Source organism: Zootoca vivipara, chromosome 2 (assembly GCF_963506605.1).
Source record: "Zootoca vivipara chromosome 2, rZooViv1.1, whole genome shotgun sequence".
Taxonomy (NCBI): Eukaryota; Metazoa; Chordata; class Lepidosauria; order Squamata; family Lacertidae; genus Zootoca; species Zootoca vivipara.
The window spans coordinates 104,893,826-104,915,453 of record NC_083277.1 but is presented as its reverse complement, the minus strand read 5'-3'; the positions used below and the strand labels follow the sequence as shown (position 1 = coordinate 104,915,453).

The 21,628-nt window shown below is 40.2% G+C and overlaps 1 protein-coding gene across 2 annotated transcripts in view; it reads left to right on the top strand.

Annotated features, from left to right (window-relative positions):
• The window catches only part of SARNP (SAP domain containing ribonucleoprotein), a 53,752-nt gene extending 32,960 nt beyond the window's left edge, over positions 1-20,792 (top strand). For both annotated transcript variants that reach the window (XM_035103916.2, XM_035103915.2), the window contains 2 exons: positions 17,614-17,703; positions 19,685-20,792. In XM_035103916.2, coding sequence (XP_034959807.1) covers positions 17,614-17,703; positions 19,685-19,726 — 132 coding nt within the window. In that variant the 3' untranslated portion in view covers positions 19,727-20,792. The remainder of the gene's footprint in view (positions 1-17,613; positions 17,704-19,684) is intronic.
• Positions 20,793-21,628: the final 836 nt, after the last annotated feature.

Below are 21,628 nucleotides of genomic sequence, written 5' to 3'. Positions count from 1 at the left end.
TCACCATTAAACTTCATAAGCTTATTTGGTGTCTACAATCAAATAAGAGTCTAGACACTGCAGGATCTAGGAAAATCTTGAACTGCCCCAAGACAGACTGCCTTAAGCATCTGAAACTTGTGTTTGAACATAGTCTTTGCCCCCCCCCCCAAGTTATCACCAATACGTTAGTTCATTTTACCCTTCTCCAGTTCTTCTGCAATATGCTAGAGTCCTCAGCATTTTCTTGAAAGCCTTAACCAGATTGAGCTGTGAACCATTCACTGCCGTTTCAATCAAAATTTTGACTGTGAAAACCATTTTTCTCATGGTGTTTATTGCCCGTTTATTGCCTTTACGTACTGCTGAGAAGCTCGAAGTAAACATTTCAAATAAAAAAGGAAGCAGGCCAGCATATCTGAGTCTACTTTTTTTTAAAGATCTATGACTCCACCCAGCTCCTAGCTGCGATTGGTCGAGCTATGGGGCAGGGCCAATTCATATTTCCTTTTCTTCAGTCCGTCTTTTGTGTAGCTGTTTTAAGCTTTCCAGCCAGGCCTCTACCATTGCACACACATGTGTTTGTGCAAGGGCCCATCTGTTGAATCTAAGAAAACGAGGAAGGTGGGGGTGCATTTATTTGACATAGTGTTTTGAATGTTCTTCCATTGTTAACAGTTGAAGGTTTTTCATTTTGAACTCCCAATGATTTTCGTAACTAAATTTTCATCCATTAGACTTTGCAATCTCTTTGATTCCAGAAGCTGTATTATGCTTGCTGGTATACTCTAGAATAACTTCATTTCACCTATTTAACATACCCTGTTTCTCCAAAAATAAGATGTAGCCATAAAATAAGACATAGCAGGATTTTTAAGCATTCAAGGAATATAAGCCATACCCCAAAAATAAGACATAGTGATAGGCGCAGCAGCAATGCCGGCCGCAGCAGGAGGAGGAGGGGGAAAAATAAGACATCCCCTGAAAATAAGCCAGTGTGTGGGTTTTTTGAAGAAAAATATAAGACGGTGTTATTTTCAGAGAAACACGGTATATTGCCAGGAATGAAGCAAATATAGTTCTGCAGATAAGCCTTCAAAGACCTTAGCAATTAACTCAATCCAGATATTGCAAACATTGAACGCCTTCCTTTTCAGCCACTCAAAGGAGCACTCTCTCCAGATGTGTGGTCCAAATACCTGTGAGTGATTTCTCAGCATATTAGAGCTGTGTCTCCATCAAGCCTATCTAGGAGAAAGTAACTTTGGGGGCGGGGGGTGAGGGGAGAGACCAAAATGCAAAAATATAAGATGGATCCTTCTGTGTTTCAAAGAGGTTTGAATGCTGGTTCCTTCTTAGCTATGTATTTCTAATAGTCCTGGTGATATCATTGTTCAGTGTTTAGGATTATACTATTATTAATGTTTATATCATTCCCCCCACTTACAATACATGATATTTTAAAAATAAATGATGAGAGAGTTGTGAAGGGTCAGCAGGGCTCCTGATCTTTCCTTTCTCCACGGTGCCATTTGAAAAGGATTTTGAGTTCCTAACAAACCTTTAGGGAGTAGTGGAAGGGTTGCTTAAAACGAAAACAATGGCAAGGGGTACTCTGCGACCTCACTCTGTCCAGTCATCTGGTTCTTCATTTGTCCCTGCTGTGAAACAGAACTTATCTTTTGTCTGTAACACAAATACATCTTCCCCCCCCCCACCCCCCTTTGCTTTCTATTATTGTTCAATCAATGATGTCATTATGTGTGCCATTCAGAAACTGTTGAACCACTTGGCTGCAGGAATTTGGAGGAGCAACTGGGGGAGAATGGAGAACTGTGCTCTCACTCCCAGTCTTCAAGGGTCTATTATGATTTTAACAAAAAAACCCTGAAGTCACATTTCTTTTTTTAACTCCGGTTCACCATGAAAAACAAAAGTAATCTAAAGTAAGGAGAATGCCTACATGAGGGCAGTGCAAGCCAACCTCAATGCTTTTCTTTGGCATGAATAATTAAGCCTTTTAAGAGTTCTAATTTACACCACAAACATTTTCCAGGGATTTATAATAGTGCTTTCTTGCTCAATAAAAATGACAGCATCTCTGGAATTTGTGCCATTGTTCATAATTTTCCTTCTGTACCTCATTAAACTGTTTCAGTTTGATTAAACAGTTGTCTAGTGCTGATGGGGAAAGGAGGCACCCATGTAGCTCAGGACCTGGAGATCTACTTTCTATATGTTGCTGTAGCATCTGATTAAAACATATTTTGATTATTAGCACAGGTTTCATTATTAGTAAAACAAAGTAGCATCCCTCATCTGTTTCAATGTAGAGGCATGTGTTGAATTAGTAATAAAATCCATTCAAGATAAAAGTAGCTTTTTCAGATCTTTGGCTGAGATCCAAAGATCCTGCTACATGTGACAGGCATTTTTGCTTATGTGTGGGGTGTAGCCAACCTCCCTTTTTGCAGCTTCCTGAAATACTGTTCTAGAGGGTTCCCTTCTGCACTAGTTTGGGTGTGTGCAAAGGGCTGCAGATGGTGGGAGGTATCAAATACCTTCCATTCTTGCAGTGGAATCCAAGTCTTTGAAAGCAGTCCTAGAACTTCTTTTATTTTTGAAAATATACAGTAATATATTGTTAATTCATAAAGCAACTAACTATACTGTAAACTAAAACCTTTTAATGATACTCTGTAGGAATCTGATCCAAAGCTTATAAAATCAGCAGTCTCCAGAATCTTAAGGAGTTTGTTTTTGTTGTTCTATCCATGCACATGATACTTTATAAAGACTGAGAGGCTCCTACCCCAAGGGACTTAACATTTTAGAAACAAAAGAAGGGGAGAAAAATGGAGTAATGGAGATAAGCAGAGGAAGAATATGTGGTATTTCAGATTATGCACATTTAGTCTTAGTTACAGTAGGTTTGTTGTTGTCGTTTAGTCGTGTCCGACTCTTCGTGTCCCCATGGACCATAGCACGCCAGGCACTCCTGTCTTGCACTGCCTCCCGCAGTTTGGTCAAACTCATGTTCGTAGCTTCGAGAACATTGTCCAACCATCTCATCCTCTGTCGTCCCCTTCTCCTAGTGCCCTCAATCTTTCCCAACATCAGGGTCTTTTCCAGGGAGTCTTCTCTTCTCATGAGGTGGCCAAAGTATTGGAGCCTCAGCTTCAGGATCTGTCCTTCCAGTGAGCACTCAGGGCTGATTTCCTTCAGAATGGATAGGTTTGATCTTCCTGCAGTCCACGGGACTCTCAAGAGTCTCCTCCAGCACCATAATTCAAAAGCATCAATTCTTCAGCGATCAGCCTTCTTTATGGTCCAGCTCTCACTTCCATACATCACTACTGGGAAAACCATAGAGTAGGATATTGGGAAAATACAGTTTCTGTTCTCACTTTTGAGATGTTCTTCTACAGCTCCTTGAAGAAGCACATTTGGTATCAGTACAGATCAGGCTTGAAGCTTTGAATTGTGAGGTCTTTCTTCTTAGGTTGGTGCTATGTTTAATAGCTTGTGTATGTGTAACTTTTATTCCATAATTGCAGATATTGTTATCTTGGTTTGTCCTCTGTGTATCAAAAACCATTACCCTCTAGTTGGTGGGTTGTGCACAGGAACAAACCTTGGTTATAGCTTGTGGTTAGTGAGGAGAGAACTTAATCACAAGTCCTAGTTGTGACACAGTAAGTTAAGCTTAGCCTGGTGTAGCAGCAAAAAGGACTGCTAGTTTCTCTCCGGGAGTCCACATACTTCTGCGGTCCCAGTAACCCAATGTTTGGCTTAGCTTGTCATGAAAACCAGCCCTACTCTTTCTCTTCTGTACATAGCTGATGCTGGCTTGTTTGGTGAGCCCTATAAATTGCTTTAATAAAAGGTTTACTGAGAATTTTATGATTAGTAATACCATTCTTAAACTGAGATGAAATATTTAGTGAGAGATTTTATAATAGCTTTTTAACCCAGTATGATGTGAACTTCTCAAAAAGTGGGCTTGCAGTAAGCAAAATTCTACAGTCATAAGAATATTCTTTTATTATTAGCTGTTCGCTTATCATTAAACAGACTATATAGAGCAAGGCTACAATCCAATATCCACTTACCTGGGAATAAGCACTATTGAACTTACTTATTTCTGCACAGTCCACTGAACAGCCATGAGACAATGTGATAAACAGCTTGCTAACTCCAAATTTCCTGTCAACCTAGCAGTTCGAAAGTACGTCAAAATGCAAGTAGATAAATAGGAACCGCTACAGCAGGAAGGTAAACGGCGTTTCCATGTGCTGCTCTGGTTTGCCAGAAGCGGCTTTGTCATGCTGGCCACATGACCTGGAAGCTATACGCCGGCTCCCTCGGCCAATAATGCGAGATGAGCGCGCAACCCCAGAGTCGGTCACGACTGGGCCTAATGGTCAGGGGTCCCTTTACCTTTACCTAACCCCAAATTAATTAATTTTATTTGAAAGATGCCCTGATTTTCCACAAATGGTCAGGAGATCATTAATGTTAAGACTACTTACAGTAAAAATTAAAAAATACATGAGAAAAATAAAACTGAGCAAAATCCACTAGCCATGACAGAGAAATACAGTCATACCTTGGGTTGCAAACGTGATCCGTGCAGGAGGCACATTTGCAACCCGCAACATTCGCAGCCTGAAGCGCCACTTCTGTGCACGTGTGTGATGCGATTCTGTGCTTCTGCGCATGTGTGTGACGTCATTTTGTGCTTCTGCACAAGCGCTGAAACCCAGAAGCAACCCATTCTGGTACTTCCAGGTTCGGTGCGGTCTGCAACCCAAAAACGCGCAACCCACAGCGTTCGTAACCCGAGGTATGTCTGTAGAAATAGCTTGTAGTGCTCTGTTTGCATTCTGACCATTGACAGTGAGATTTTTACAGTAAGGAAGTACAGTTTGACATCTGGAATAAGGGAGAAAAGAATTCTGCATATTATTTGTGAGGACAGTAAATTTGGGTTTTTCAGCTCTGCTCACTGAAACTTCTGTTTAACTGTAGCTCTCCATTTCTAATCACTGACAACACCCAGTGGTCCTCAGTTTGTACATTTTCATCTAAAACCTTATCCAATCAATTCCGATTACCCTGGATGAGAACTGGGAATCAGTTGTGAATATGTAACCAGTTGTGACTCTGTATATGCATTGGCTATGTACACAAGAGTCTGCTTCCACACATAATTTCCTTTGCTGGGTCAGACTAATTGTGGGCATGTACATGGAATGCAATAGGTGAATCTACCTAACTATATCCTTTGAACACTATTAAATGTGTGATCTGATCCTCCCTCTGAGGAGGGAGAAGTTTTATAAGTGTCTTCAGGAGAAAGGCTAGTATTTGTGGTAGTTGAATGTATCCATCATTACCTGGAATATTTTTGAATCTTGAAAAGGCTACATTGTGTTATTAAAAAGCTCTCAAATGCCTTTCACTTTTTCACTCTGCACCTGAGATGTGTCTCTTTCAGTCTGCCATGTGGCATTCCTTATACGTATGCTTCGCCCTCTGACGTCTAGGTCAAAGAATGCTTTTCAACTTCAGAATTAAACTGGGAGTTGCAGGTGTGCTCTTAACACATGGCTGTGACTTTTTTTGTTCCTCACTCCCCTGCTGATCCCGTTTGGAGCCAGCATAAACTTTTATCTGTGAAGGCCCCTGGTATTTTGACACAGAGAGCTTTCAGAACTGCTGGCTCTCAGAACTTTGCCCTTTAACAAATTCAACACCTCAAACAATTCTGATCTCTTAAGCTTTCTCTCTTCCCTGGCTTGTATTTATGCTTTAAGCAGAAAGAATCAAGTAAAGAAGAAACAGTGCTGTTGGATCTGCACTGCCTTTCATTTCCATTTTATTTATTTTTTGCTATGATGCCAATGCTGACCTGTATTTTTGATGTAGAGATGTGTGTAACTTGAAAGTTTGTGTCAACTAAATCCAAAAGATGATACAGTTGTGCAAAGGTGCATTGACAGTGAAACTTAATTCTTTTTTCTACCAGATTAGATACATTATTAGATTCTGTTACTGACTCTGTTTTATTAGTTTTATCATCTTGTAGTCTGCAAAATAGGGGTGTGGTGACCCTGCATCATGGTGTAGTAGACTACAGTAGTTTGCCCTTTGCATCAAATCGTAGGACGAGCCTGCCAGCTGTCTGTTGTATAGAAACATAAACATAACCTTATTTAACACTAGTTCACATCTGTAGGTTCATTTCTAAACAACACTTTTGGGGCTCTGAAAAGAGCTTGTTTCAGTGTCATCACATCCTTCTACAACTACATCAAGTTCTTGGTGAAACATGACTTATTAGAGGATGGGAAGAACTGCGGAGTGTTTGACTTTCTCTTGGGCTTTGAGATTAAAGAGCTGTGTTGATTTGACTGACTAGTCCTGAAAGGGGGAGATTAATCACATATTCTTTGGGTCTTTTGTGAGAGGCAGAGTGGGAAGGTAAGTGGTATTGGAGTCTATAAAACTAACAGCTCCTTGATTGTGCCTCTCCCATTGATCACAGTGCATGTGCAATGTGTAACTGAGCAAGTGTAATACATGGTAAAATATCATTCCAGGGCTGTAAAAGGGAGAGTGGAGTCACAATATGATTATATTGAAACTTTTCAGTTTCCTGTTGTTTCATTGCCCCTACTAACTATTTGCTGCTGAGCGTCATTCGCGTAGTTGATGCACACAGACACAGAATAGAGTCCACTAGGGAAAAGAGCAAGAAGATAGAAATATGTTGGGATGAATTTCAAAAAGGTGGTGGGTGACAGCTGTGCATCCCAGGATTAGAGTGTTTTGAAGAACAAAACTATCAGTTGCTGTCATTCACCCTCTGGGTATGAAATTGGAAGCCAGCTACTCATGAGTGTTTCATAACCTTTACCTTTTGGAGGTCAAGGCCATGTCATCATTAATCTACCATCGCCTGAAAGCCTGGAGGCTCTGCTTTTCATCCTGCCATCCGTCATGCTGCAGTGGAGATACAGGAGTGGTGACCAGAAGGGTTCATTTTTATATAAATGCCCTCCCATCGGCTTGTAAAATGCAATTCATGATAATGTCATGCTTATTTTTATTTTTTTTAAAGGACACCTGAAGAAATTAACAGGCCACAGGTTTAAAACAAAAAAAGGTTGGTTCTTCCCCCCACTGTTCCCTGCTATCACATATGCTTGCAGAGTAGACAATTGATCTATTGAACCTGTTTTCATAGTGTTGACTTGACCAGCTGGTATGAAGGGCTGAAAAAACCCATTATTTATCCCTCTTTAGCTATTTACCATAGACATGCAGATAAATACACAGTGTATTCCTAAACCTTAGACTCTGGAAGTTTAGAGAGCGGGGAAAGTGTATAGCATCTGAATTCAGAACTGCCTGTTATTAAATATATGTTACCAAGCCTCATAGATCACTTACAGGCATGCTGTATTTGTATTGCTCCTGTCTTCACATTGTATCCTAGAACTCAATCCTGGTATGTGAGAGGGTTCATCTGGAAAATTCTGCATTGCTTCCTCCTGTGGATCTTTTCTTAATTGAAAGCATCCTTCTGTCATTTGTTGCCTGATATCTTTCAGTTGTGTACTTCCTCAGGGTAACTTACGATATTTACATATTCAGACGTTGTCTTAGAGATGAGGCTAGGAAAACTCGAGTGCTTTGTAGTTTGCTGTATGAGTCTGTCCAGCTGCATTAGTCAACTTGCAGAGGCTTTTCCCCTTTCACTTCAAAGGAGCATAAAGACTCATCCCTCTGTATATTGGAAAGAGATAAATACAGTAGTTAAAAGCACCTGCACTATGACCCCCCAAAAAAGCACTTCACAAAGAGGGATCCTCTTAAAGCTCATGACAAAAATAATTCTTGCATAGTGTCCTAGGGTGCTGTGAGAGCCAGAAATGTAGCTCTTTATCTTTGAGAAAGATTCTCCAAAGATGCCATGAAGGCACATCCCTCAATTGATATTAGCCAAGCAGATTAAAAGATGTACCTGCATGCTTAGAATTTTGATTAGTATTGATTAGTATCAATGAGGGTATGTTGGAGAGTGATTACTCTGTATTTGCCTTTACCTAACTAAATCGTATAGTACTGGTAAAAGCCAGGTAATGGCATCTAAGGATACTTTGATCTGGCACAGTACAATATATTTTAGGTTCTTTTGGTGCAGCGATTGAAGCCTTTTAACTATGGAAAGTTGTTATACAAATAAAACAAGGTCTGTATGATGTATGTAAGCCATACTTTTGCTTACTAGGTTGTGTGAACCATGCCTAAGGAGGCTTACAACAAATGTAACAAAAATTGTCAAGCAATAAATAAAACACATCAAAAAGTATACAAACAAATCTGACATTAAATTATAATATGTTCTAAAATATAGATACAAAAAATTAATATCTATAACAGCAACAACCCCCTCCCGCCCCCCCAAAAACAATTCCCCAACCTAAGAGTCTCTTCAGCAGCCTCAGCTTCTGTAGGATGTAATTCAACCTAGATTATTTCATCAGTGCAAGAGTTCAAGGTTCTCACCACACGTTTCACTCCAATATTTCAAAATCTGGCTCTAACAAACAAGTGGTCCTCCTGAACCTGTACATTCAGAGGTTTACCTGCTCTCTGGACAAGTCATTCTTGCCAAGGTGAATCAACAGAGCAGCTTATTTTCATTTTGGAATGAAAAAGGCAAAGAGTAAGTGGGGGTTGACTCTATTGCCCAGGAAGAAGTCAAGGAGTCATGCAATCTGGTATTGTAGTCTCCACCCCAGTTGGTTCTCTGCCTTCACCCAAGGCAGAGCCTCCTCTTACTTCAGCATTTGTACTTGCCTTCCAGCTATTCTTTATTTCAAATTTCAACTTATTTCATTCTCTTTGAGTCATCTTCCTCTTTTCATTCATAGAGATTTAAAATTTGTTATTTGTCTTTTCTGCTTTTCTTTTACTATCTCCCTTCCTTATGGGTTAATTGGGAAGACACTCTGCTTTCTCAGCAAAATGGCACCGGTTTCTTCACATGGTCAGACCCACTAAATCTGAGACAATGACCTGCAACTGCTTAGCAACCTCGCAGTAGTGCATGCATCTCCAAGAGGAAAGCCTCCACACTTTTACCCCAGCCTTGCCAACATTTGTTGCCATCATAAAATCTGTGAAAACCTTCTGCCTGATTTGTCCTTTCTAACTACTGTTGCCTTCTAAGGCCCCCATCACAGACAACACATCTGCTATACCCATGGCTACTGTTCCTGCTAGTAGACAAAGGGATCTGGAGCACCAGGGTAAGCTAGAGAGAAATGGGAGTGAGTTGCCCAAAGAGCAGCCCGCACCAGACTTTTTCATAATGATAAGCTTTATTTTGCCTTAAAAACACCTTAATCCAGGCATCCCCAATTGCGGCCCTCCAGATGTTTTGGCCTACAACTCCCATGATCCCTAGCTAACAGGACCAGTGATCGGGGAAGATGGGAATTGTAGTCCAAGAACATCTGGAGGGCCGAAGTTTGGGGATGCGTGCCTTAATCCATTCTGAAATATGCTACAAGAGATTGGGCTTCTGAGGACACTCATTAGATCATAAAGCTTCTGGGGATCCAAAGTGCTGCCTTTTGTTCCCCTTAGATATTTACAAAGATAAGAGCTTCTCATTCCCAGAAGTACGGTAAGTTCTATAGTGGCTGTTTAATGGGAAGGTGCTTAGCTGGACTGACTGGCTATTCTGACAGCCAAGAAAAGGTACTTTGTGATAAAAAATCAAGTTAATAAATGAATGTATACAATTTTTTAATTTTTGTTTCCATATTTATTTGGATAGTTATCTATCCCGCTTTCTCCCTTTAAAATGGAGATACCCAGAACAGCTACCTAGGCAAAGAATAAAAGAATGCAATAAGCAATATTTGAATAAAACATTTATTAAAAATAAAATGGCAGTACTGTAGTAAAAAAATTAAAGTAATATATCCAAAAGGTAAAGGGACCCCTAACTATTAGGTCCAGTTGCGGACGACTCTGGGGGTGCGGTGCTCATCTCGCTTCACTGGCTGAGGGAGCTGACATACAGCTTCCAGGTCATGTGGCCAGCATGACTAAGCGACTTCTGACGGACCAGAGCAGCACATGGAAACGCCGTTTACCTTCCCACTGGAGCGGCACCTATTTATCTACTTGCACTTTGTGCTTTCGAACTGCTAGGTTGGCAGGAGCTGGGACCGAGCAACGGGAGCTCACCCCGTCGTGGGGATTCGAACCGCCAGCCTTCTGATCAGCAAGCCCTAGGCTCTGGTTTAACCCACAGCACCACCCACGTCCTGATCCAAAGAGTATCAAGACTAAATAAGGATACCCCATCTGCTATTAAGCTGCCTCCTTAGTTGATACTTTATTTGCCCATTTGAGATACACTAATTGTTTATTGCACAAGCTACAACTCATTGAAGGCAAAGCCACTATCAAATATCCCTTCCATAAATATAGCCCAAGCACCCCCAACCCGCGGCCCTTCAGATGTTTTGGACTACAACTCCCATGATCCCTAGCTAACAGGACCAGTGGTCAGGGATGATGGGAATTGTAGTGCAAAACATTTTGAGGGCCGAAGGTTGAGGATGCCTGATGCCTATCTAGCTTGTGCCCCATACTCTATGCACCTGTATTCTATTTTCACTCTTACGCACCCAGCATATGGATTCAACATCTGCATTCTAGTCATTTGGATATAATTATGCCAGAACTACAAACAAACAAATACTGCTGAGCCTTTCAAGGAGATGCCATTTCAGTAAAAGAGAGCAGCAGATCTTTATGCTAGTTCATGGGTAGGCAAACTAGGGACGCAATTGCCTTCTAAATCCGGCTCGCAGACGGTCCAGGAATCGGCGTGTTTTTACATGAGTAGAATGTGTCCTTTTATTTAAAATGCATCTCTGGGTTATTTGTGGGGCCTGCCTGCTGTTTTTACATGAGTAGATGTGTGCTTTTATTTAAACTGCATCTCGGGGATATTTGTGGGGCATAGGAATTCGTTCATTTCCCCCCCCCCCAAAAAAAAATATAGTCCGGTCCCCCACAAGGTCTGAGGGACAGTGGATCGGCCCCCTGCTGAAAAAGTTTGCTGACGCCTGTGCTAGATAAACAAAGGGGTGTAGATCCAATGGAGCCCCCGCCCTAGCAAAGCTGCAGTAGAAGTATAATCCAGCCTTTGGCCTAATGTGGGTTTTCCTTCCCTTTTTATGCAATGGAAACCACGCCTAAAGTATAAGAGGCAACCTTTTTCTCTTCTGCCCCACCCCACTTCTAGATGACCAAAATCCAGTAAGTCAGATCCTTCCTGGGGCCACCCAAAGAGTATCCCTGCCTTTATCCCGCTGCTTTAAAGGGCTTGAAAGCATCTGTCTCTGCTCTGCACCAACACCTGTTCTCAGTCACTCTCCACTCCCACAAAACGATCCAGTGGTATGGCGAAACAGCTGGAGGTCCTGCTTAGCCGCTGGTTCTTAATTGCAACTGTGAAGGAAAGCAGAACTTCAAATCATAGAATTGTAGATTGGCAAAGGACCCCTGAGGATCAACCCTCTGCATTGCAGGAAAATTCAGCTGGCCCTTCGAGGATTGAACCCGCAACCTTGGCATTATCAGCACCACACTCTCACCAACTGAGCTAATTTGGTTTTCCTAAACAGCCAGGTTACACCCTGCGGCTTCTCTCTCCAGTGGCTGTCCACAAAACTCTCCACAGAAAGATGTGTGAAAGTGCAGCGGAACAGTCCGTTTCATTTGTATTTGAAACAAGAGCTTTTTGTTTCAGTTCCTGCCTGTGCTGCCCCCAAGTTTATGTTTTTCTCCAAGTAATGCAAGGTCGGTGCTTATTTTACAAATAGTGTGTATTTGCGTGCACACGTAGACTAATTTTGCATCATTTTGCTTACAAGTCTGTATGTAGTAAAACATTTTGGAACTTTTCAGGAAAAGCGGAAGAATGAGGAGAGAAAGGTGCGGAGATAGTTACAGTACAGTCATACCTCGTGATATGTCCGCTTCATGTTGCATCTTTTCAGGTTACAGATGCGATGTACCCGGAAGTCCCGGAACAGGTTACTTCCGGGTTCGGCGCGTCCGTAACCTGCGCGTATGCACAGAAGCGCCACATTGCATCATACGCATGCGCAGATGCGGCGCTTCATGTTGTGAACGGGCCGCCGGAATGGATCCTGTTTGCAACATGAGGTACCACTGTATAGAGAAGTAGGAGTCATGGGACAAGCATAGGAGATGTGTGCAGATAACACTCCTCCCCCCCCCCAAAAAAAGTAGGCCTGTGGCCAATGAAATCCTTTTACAACATCCTCCGATTACTTAGCTTTTTGTCTGTGTTTCTCTAAGCATTTATTCCCGGGCATAAGAGCTAGAACTCTTTTTTGAAAATGATACTGTGAGTTGACTATTGTTTTCTGATGCAGAGCTTCTTAATCCATGTACCTTGCAGTAAAATATTCATGCCACTTCATACATTGCGGTTGCACAGGGTTTTGTTTTTTGTTTTTTGCAAAGATTTCATTTTTTTAAAGTGTGAAGTATCTTGGGATGCCTAGCTGAGTACTAGATTTCAGATTTGAGAATCCTACCTGGATAAAAATTAAAAAAATACTTTAAATGGGAAACCTTTTTATCTTGTATCCTCTAAAGCTTTCTACATGAGTAGGAAAATAAGAAAACCTGGAAATCACCAGCTTCACGAAATTTATCTGTCACTTCACAGGAAAGGTCAGCTTCCACCCCCCACTTCACATACACAAATGCCCATGTGCATATTTGAGCATGCCCCAGGGCTCCAGCAGAGCTTGATAGATGCTGAGATAGCAGTGTTTTGATAGAGGTAATTTTCCTCAGATGGGTTTCAGCACCCCATGAATCAAAACCTGTCAGAGAGGAGCTAAAGATGGAGTGAAGTTTATTGTAAGCGTGTTTGCATCTGACACTGGTGTGCTAGGGGGTCAAGTGAGTGAGATCATTAGAACCGTGTTGATTTAGTGGAATTGTTACACACTTTCCCTTCAGGCAATGAGTGGGGGGGTGGGTGGAGTGATTATAGGGAGTTACTGGAAAAATAAATAAAAACCTCAGTTCACTACGGTCTCTTACATACTCCACAGCATCCGTTCATCCATTTAAAGTTGCTGTTTGGCTATTCCCCGCCCCACCCCCTGGTCAAATTGCCTTTAGGGCACAGAGATACTGACTTGCTTACTATCAATGATTTAAGGAATGTAGTTTTTCCATGGTTAGCTGAACCAGCTGCAATGGAATATGCATAAATTGCATGCTGAAGTTATTACTAAGAGCTTTTGCTGTCTTCACTAACTGGGAGATGGTAAGACGGATGCAGCAGAAGACTGTGTGCCCTGGTATGTTTTGAATTTTGATTCAGTTAAATAAATAAATAAAATCCCCTTCAGGTGGTCCTAAAATGTGTAATACTTTTATTATGAAGTAGTAAGCAAGCCATATATTTTGCAGGTAAAATCCACATTGCACTAATCCACAGGGTTGTTTAACATGCAGGTTAATCTCAGGCAATAGTAGTGTATAACATATGAGTAGCTATGCATATATCTTTTTTTATTTACATCGGTAAGGAAGCCACTGCAGATATCATCTGTCCAATTCTTGTGCCCTTTGGGGAAAAAATGACATGTTTGCTGCTGTTCACAAACATTAATGCACAGTTTAAAATCACCCTCGGGAATACCATTAAGTGCTGGCTATATTTTTATGCTGTTCCAAGTATCCTGTTTCCCCCCGCATTACCTTATTTTTGACACGTTCGTTTTTCATATGAGATTTGTAAATTTGTATGTTAACACTCAAAAGAAGAAAAAATATTGAAAACAGAAAAATGCATCTTGAAGTAGCATATTTATATAAGGTAACTGAACAATGATGAGCATGAATGTTACTGGTTCTTTGGTTTCGTCAGCTCCTAGTATAATTTAGATATTTAAGCTTCACAACAGCTGTACTATAAAAAGTTGGTATTCTGTCTTTGTTAAACCAATCTTTCAAGGTGTTTACAATCCATTTGGGGGGGGGGATCTCAGTAACGCCTGCATTTCTAGTACCTCTGTGTGTATGGCATGCAAGAAGGTACAACAGCTCAGAATTCACACCCATCTCTCTGTACTACATATGAGGAATACTTATCAGCCTCCTTTTGTTAGCTATACCAAATATTGTGTATCTGGGCTCATCAGGATCACTTGACAATTTGGTTTCCAAGACTGGCAGACACTTTGTTACCCCAAATCATCTGTGAGGCTGAATCCAGAAAACCTAAAACAAGCTCTAGATTCTGTTATTTCACCATTCTTTCTTTCTTTCTTTCTTTCTTTCTTTCTTTCTTTCTTTCTTTCTTTCTTTCTTTTTTTGGCATTCTAAATGCTGGTGTGAGTGCCAGCCAGGCTACTGTAGACCAAAAGGTGTGTCATATTTGTAAAGGTCATGTAATAACATTTAATATAAAATAATTGTATCATATTTATAATTCAGTTGTCAGGAAAAGAAGGTTTAGTAGATGTGTTGAAGTGGAAAATTCATTGTGAAAAGTATTATGTGGCCAGAGAAATGGCAAACCTGCAAAGTTAGACAGTAACTGTTATGAAGTGTTATAAATGCGCAGAAAGCATATCTGCATGCTGTTATGGTGACCACTGCTGCTGTTGTCAGAAGCCCCTGAGAAACTTCTGCATTTTTAATTAAACATTTCAGTTGTTTCTGTTGCCACAACAGATGAAGTTGTCATAATTAATAAAGCTGAGCCTAGTTGCTATGGTGTCATTTATGTAAGGGATTGACATAATGAAGGCAGTCCCACCACTTGCTGAGGAGGTGTTGAGCGCAACTTCTGTGACAAAAGTTGCCTGCTGCACCAGTGATGTCACTGGGCTTGCTTTGTGAATTGATTGATATTTTGTTTCGCATTTGTTTTAACAGTGTTGCTTGTGCTTGTCACGGCTTGACCGATTAATATCAATTAATCAAAGCTGAACAATCATCATTATTTGTACAGATGTAATGTGGAGGAAAGGGAGGCTTTATATAGTCATAGGAAGAGTTCTATCCTGGTTTTATTATTATTATTATTCTCAGAAGTCAAGTCATTTTAATACAATCCAGCTTGAAAGCAAGCTTCAAAGTGCTTAATGGATGTGGGAAGCTGTGCATTCAGCTAGGAGTTCATAGAGACTAGCAATGCAGTTAAGGGTTTTAGCTTGTTTCATTTCTCATTTCCACCATTCCGCTGATTCTTGCATCCTCAAGCATGATGGTTGTGAAAGCCTATCATTACTCCAATGCCTCTCATGGCCAGCACTGCTGGATAATCAAATAGGGCAGAGGGGAGGTTGTAAATGTGTTGCGTGAGCAGGTGAGGAGAATTACAGGAAAAGAGGAAGGTAATTGGACAGTCTTTTGCTACTGAAAATAGCACAAGAGAACTCCCATGGCAAATGGATGAGGTGGAGGTTCTGAAAAGGTAATGATGGCTTGATTATTGCTGTAGACCAAGGCCACCAGCATGGTTAAAGGTTAAGAGAGTAAAAAAAAATCCTCAGGCTTATGGAAAATCAACTGAAGAGATCTGAAGTACCTGCAGAAGCCAACATTTATTTCATAATTGAAATGGAATTTATGGAGATAAGCTCAGTGCCACACAGGCCAACTTAATGAAAATGTTTCCATTAACATGGGAGAAAAATGAATTAAAAGATGACCTTCTAAGAGAGGGGGAAATTAAAATGGTGGAGAAGATGCATTTTTTTAAATGTAGCTAGCTTTTTTTATTTCGTATGCTGCAAAATTTATGTTCCTAAGCCTTGTACAGTAGTACCTAAAGAATGAGTATCTGCCATGTGTTCAGATCACTTAATCAAATGAATTTCTATTAACATGAACAAGATAACAATATCCTAAAGCATATTTAACAAGCTGCCTCAGTGATGACTGTGAGCTACTATAATGAGAACAGCCTTGAATTGCATGTTGTGTCTTCTTAATGTTCTGTAGATCAGAACTTTGTTAGATAGCAAAGCAGATTCTGGGTTATCTGCCCTTCAGCCTGTGTGTAACAATTCCACTAAATCAACACTGTTCTAATGATCTCACTCACTTGACCCCCTAACACACCAGTGTCAGATGCAAAAAAAATGCTTGAATACTCCAGATTATCTATATCTACATGCAGAACACTAAACCATGGTTTATTTAACACCAAGTCAATGATCCCCAGAAACCTGAGCAAAGAATCAGGCTCATGTGCTTTCCTCTCCTTTGCACAAGGGGTTATTGAGCTGATTTGTTCAGCTGAACATTGTGTGCAAACTGGAATCTCTGGTAAGTTCATTACTCCAAGCCAAGATTCTTTGAAAGCAAAACTAAATAAACTAAACCTACATCTTACACACATTTAACTTTTATGCATTCAGCTTTATGTACTTAGCAAAAAAAAGTGAGAGAAAAAATGGGTGGAAAGGGGTGGGTGTCTGAGAAAAGAGACTTTGACAACCCCTCCCGCCATTGTGTGTTGACCATACAGTATGAGATTTTGGCTTTAAGCGCGATTCTTGGAACATTGCCCCCTGTAAGCTGCTAGCTTACTATACAGCAGAAACAGGAGGGGGGAGGGGAGAACATGAGTGTAGAGCTTTGCTCAGAGTTGTGGAGGCTCACTCATATAAGCACTGAACTATGGTTTATAATGTGTGAAGCAAAAATACTGTGTGACCTGATTCACACATCATGGTAAGCCAAACTGGCTTACTGGGGTCACTCAAACATGTGACTGCTTAGTTCCTCCCGTATCTGCTTAGTTCCTGCCCTATCTTTTATATTGCCAACCTGCACTGAGCTAAGCCAGGGTTTGGCTTAACATGCCATTATAATGCAGGCTTACTATTAAGCTCTCCTCTTGCTAACCACTTGCTATATCTAAGATTTGTTCTTTGCAGTTTTTCAAATAAACAAATATGGTTAGGAAAGAGAAACAGAGAGAGCTAGCACATATAGTGTTGCATAGTGAGGTGGGAAAATACTTTTGAAGCTATTCCAGATGCCAGTCCCAGTTTATAATGACTAAGATTTACACAGTCAGTGTCACAACAGCAGAAGTGCAGTGATGAGCATCAGGAGAGAGGAATAAAGAAGAGAAGTATCTGAAGTAAGAGTAAATGCTCCCTGAAAAATTACTTACACAGCTGTTTTAGTTCTGTATGTACTACATAATAAGGATATGTCATAGAAGCACAATCTTTGGGCAAGCCTGAGACCAGAAAATTAAAATATAAGGACATCTAGCTTGTTCAGAGACCTAGCCTCCTGTTCCATGAACTTCAAAAAGACACATATTCTCCAAACAGAGAAGGGTTTCAACTGTTAACGGAATAAGAGTTAGTTCTGAAAACTATGTAAACTATGTTCCTCTGTAAATTCCCTTCCAGAAAATGGTTCTATGAGACTAAGAAAGAAGCAGAATCACCAACTAGAATGATTTTTTGGGGTGATATAGCCAACTTAACATTTTCTCCCTTCTTTTTTGTATAGACGGAAGATGATGAAAAGCTCAAAAAAAGAAAGGAGAGGTTTGGTATTGTCACAAGCTCGGCTGGGGCAGCAACCACAGAAGATGCAGAGGTAACCTGTCAAACCAAAGATGATAAGGGGCATGTTCTATTATTATAATGGTGTGGGTAGAAGCGGAGGACAATTTGTGATGAATTGTGAAAGAATGCCAAACCCTCCACAAGATGGCACTGTGTCTCTTTTATCCTGTTCTCTGCCCCCACCCCCATGGTCCCACTAAACTATCCTAGGTGGTCATATAATACTTCAGATACTCCATCAATGGGCGACCTCGGAAATTGCTTCTTTTCCACTTCAAAGATAATATATCAGGTCATTACTGTGCTTTGTGCAGGGAGGGGGGTATTTTCTTAGGGGGGAGAACAATCTGTATTGCTTCAGATTTTTCTATCACTATCTTGATGAGAAAGAGGAGGCTTTAAGCTTATAGTTGCTAACTTTATCCTCATAACAACCCCTATGAATTTTCCAAGACCACCCAGTTAGTTGGAACTGGAATCTGGGTCATTAGGTCCAAACCCAGCTTTCTATCCATTGCAGAGCTAGCATGGTGATTTTCAATTTGGTGTGAAACAAATATCACAAAATATTGTCTACTGTAATCAGTGGCAAGGAGAATGGTCTAAATAAACGTCCAGCAAAAGTGAGATTTTTATGTTGTAGATTTTGCAAGCTTGAATCCCACACTTTGCCTCTTTATCTTTGCACGATGCTTAAGTTTATTCACCTCACGAAAATATCACAGAAGGGTACTAAAGGAATCCAACGTTGTTTTATAATAGCAGTTTGTTTGTTTGTTTGTTTGTTTTGTACAATAACAATTTCGTTTTATAATAAATTTGTAAGTCTTTAAGGTGCCACAATAACAACTGATTCTGCTGCAAGCAACTGTCATAGCTACCTCTCTGTATAAAATTATTTTGTTTCCTGTTGAATATACCTAGGAGTTTTCCTCGGACATTTCATAGTTATTCTAACACTTCAGTAGTTCTTTCCTCATGTCACATTTTGCAAATTATTTGTGGCAAGAATCTGTCGTCTTATGTGTCTTTTGATCCCTTCTTTGAACTATTTGCCTAATTTTAATCCTACTCTAGCATGACAATTATTTGTTTCTGTAAATCCATATTCATGGTGATTGTGATTGGTATTGAACCATAATGCCCATCACAAGGGGTCTTATTTTGCCTGTGGAATGGAAGCAGTATTTGGGTCCCTGGTTCCTCCTCCATTGAGGAATCCTGAATATTCTATACAGGAAGTTTATTTTCTTTGGCATCTTGTATGGAGTTCAGATATGGTTTGGTGCTTTTTGTTTTTGCCAGATGCTATGCAAGCATTGCACTACAAAATGAAGTAGCAGCTGTAGAATGATCCCCCTGTTCAATTTGAGCGAAGGGGGTGGCTGGGCTCTGGTCTGAGGGATTCCATGCTTTTCCGTTAGGTCACTTAGAGAGTGTGCCTGAAACAAAAAGGTCTTTTTCTAGTATTGTATATGCTGAATGGCACCTTTCCCCTGGAGATTCTTGATTAGGACTTCTGCTACCCCCTAGGCTATTTATCCTGGTAAAAATTAAGATTTATATGCCCCTGGTGTATTAACTTGGAGGCATATCTCAGAGACGCATGAGTATATTTAATGCATTTGACTGTGTCCCTCTCGCCTTCCTCATGAATAGAAGAGTGTTAACCCTTTGGCCTTTTACATTTCCCACCTCCCCATTGCCTGGAAGGCTTTCCAGGCCTGTAAAGTGGTCATTGTTCCAAGCATAGCTCTCTTGTATAACCCAGCAAGATGAAGCAACCACCAGGCCACTGTATCTCATGCTTTTACAGCTTAATTTCTGACTCTGGTTGGAGGCCCTGTTGCAATTGCAGTGCCCCTTGTGAAATTTGATATGAAAAATGCTTTCTTAAACCAACACTGTGACACTTCTTATAGACTTTCTACCTTCCCTTCTGCCAAAACACATGCTCAGCATTGCCATTCCCCTTGTTCTTGATTTTCTCTCTCTTTAATTCCTATTTGCAGGCAAAGAAGAGAAAAAGAGCAGAACGTTTTGGCATCGTCTGATGATCCTTCCTCTTAGCCTTTACTTGTTTGGGATGTATCTTTTATACATTCTTGTTCTTCATCCCTAATGAGGAATATAGTTTTCTCCCCCACACAAATCTTGGCTTTGTATTTTAAAACGAGCTCTTCATTTGGGCTTTCCCCTCACCCCTCCCTGCCAGACTTGTAAAAGAAACAAATTTCAGAGCCTAGAATGAAAGTTTTCTGTTTGTGTATGTAACAATTTGTATTCTCTGGCAAATTCTCTTGTTAGCCACTTGTAACCAAACTATGCCTCCAACTTGCTTCCTCTCTGTACAGATGAAAGCAGCTGCACAAAATAAAGGGATTTGCAAAATATGAGGAATATTAATATTTTTTTCACATTATTGAACTCCAGTTGAAGTAGTACCTAAACCCAGAGCTGTCTGAACCTTCCTTGTAATTTTACAAAGCTGTTCATTATCTCTTTATTTCAATTCTCACATTGCCCATGGCTCAGAAATAGTCTTCCTCTTCTATGCCTACTGTTTAGTGAAATAACTCAAAAAGTTCATCTGTCTCACCTGACTTGACCCCAATCTGATTAACTGTTTTTATACTTAAAAGTATTTCTCTCCTTGGGTTCTGCTAAAAGTTCTCTAACATTAGGTCTTATGAAGTCATATGATGTCAGCCTTACATCCATATGGGTCATATATTATTGTCAGCTGAAGCATAAGCCCCTTTTTAATGCCTTGTGTAGCTATTATGTATTCTAAATGATGTTTGGCCCATATAATGGGATGAATTGTATCAGACTGTGACTGGCTGCAGTATAGAGCATCCCAGGATGCAGAAAGTGAAAAACCTTACCATGAGTTTCTTAAAGTTCATTTACTGCAAATGCTGATAATTTCCTTCTCTGAAAGTAGCATCAAAAAGCTCTAAGATTATAGCTGTGGAAAGAATTGTTGTAAAATGTAATGTTCAAGTTTTTACACTACTTTCATTTCCCAGGTGGATTTTCAAATTGCACTGTTTTTTGTTTCTCTTTTGAGTCAAATGCTTCTAGTTGCAATTTAATAAAGATAACAAATTGGAGAAAGCCTCTGTCCTATCACATCATTGCATCTCATTTTCTTCCAAATAACTTATTCATGCTTGTTTCAGAAGTGCAGTGCTATCTCATCAAAATTATACCTCTGTCCAAGTGATTCCATCTTTATTCCTGTTTTATTTCATGTAGCCAAAACCCCTTATTAAAGGTATATTTCATATTTTATATAGGGAAGAAGTTACTAGACTTTTTCTATGTACTAAAGGTATCCTTTCCTGTTCGTCACTGGTTTTATATACAGTACTGTTACTGGGTTGGCTTTTGGAATGAATGTTGTTCCATTTGTGCTGCGAGTATATGTGCTCCGAGTATTGGGGGGGGGGTGTTTTATCCTAATTTTTCATTCAAAGGTGGATGGCTTTTTTTTGTATCCAACACACAACTCCTTTCTTTTGTCTATAATACAGATTAAACAATGCATTTAAAAGCCATTAGCTGACTCTTGTTGATTTTATACTGAATTCATTAAATGCTGTGTGTTTTATTTGTGCTTTTCCAGTGTGCTTGTGCTTTCATTATTCATGCTGTCTCTGAGCAATTTTCTAATGATCTGGTCCTGAGGTCATATAGTATCACTTCAACACCCTAATTTTTCGAAATGTATATTGTGATTTTATTTTATATCTTGTAATATGTGTTTTCTACTCATAAACTTTTGGCAGTTTGATTACTTGGTTGAAATGTTTTGTAGCTTATGTTGAAACCAGAACTGCATTGCATTCCTGGTTTCATAATAAAACTGCTTCTTTATGCCAATACTTGTATCTTGCTCTTTGAGGGATCAGAGCATAACTGAATGTACCTTTTTGTGTTTACATCTACTG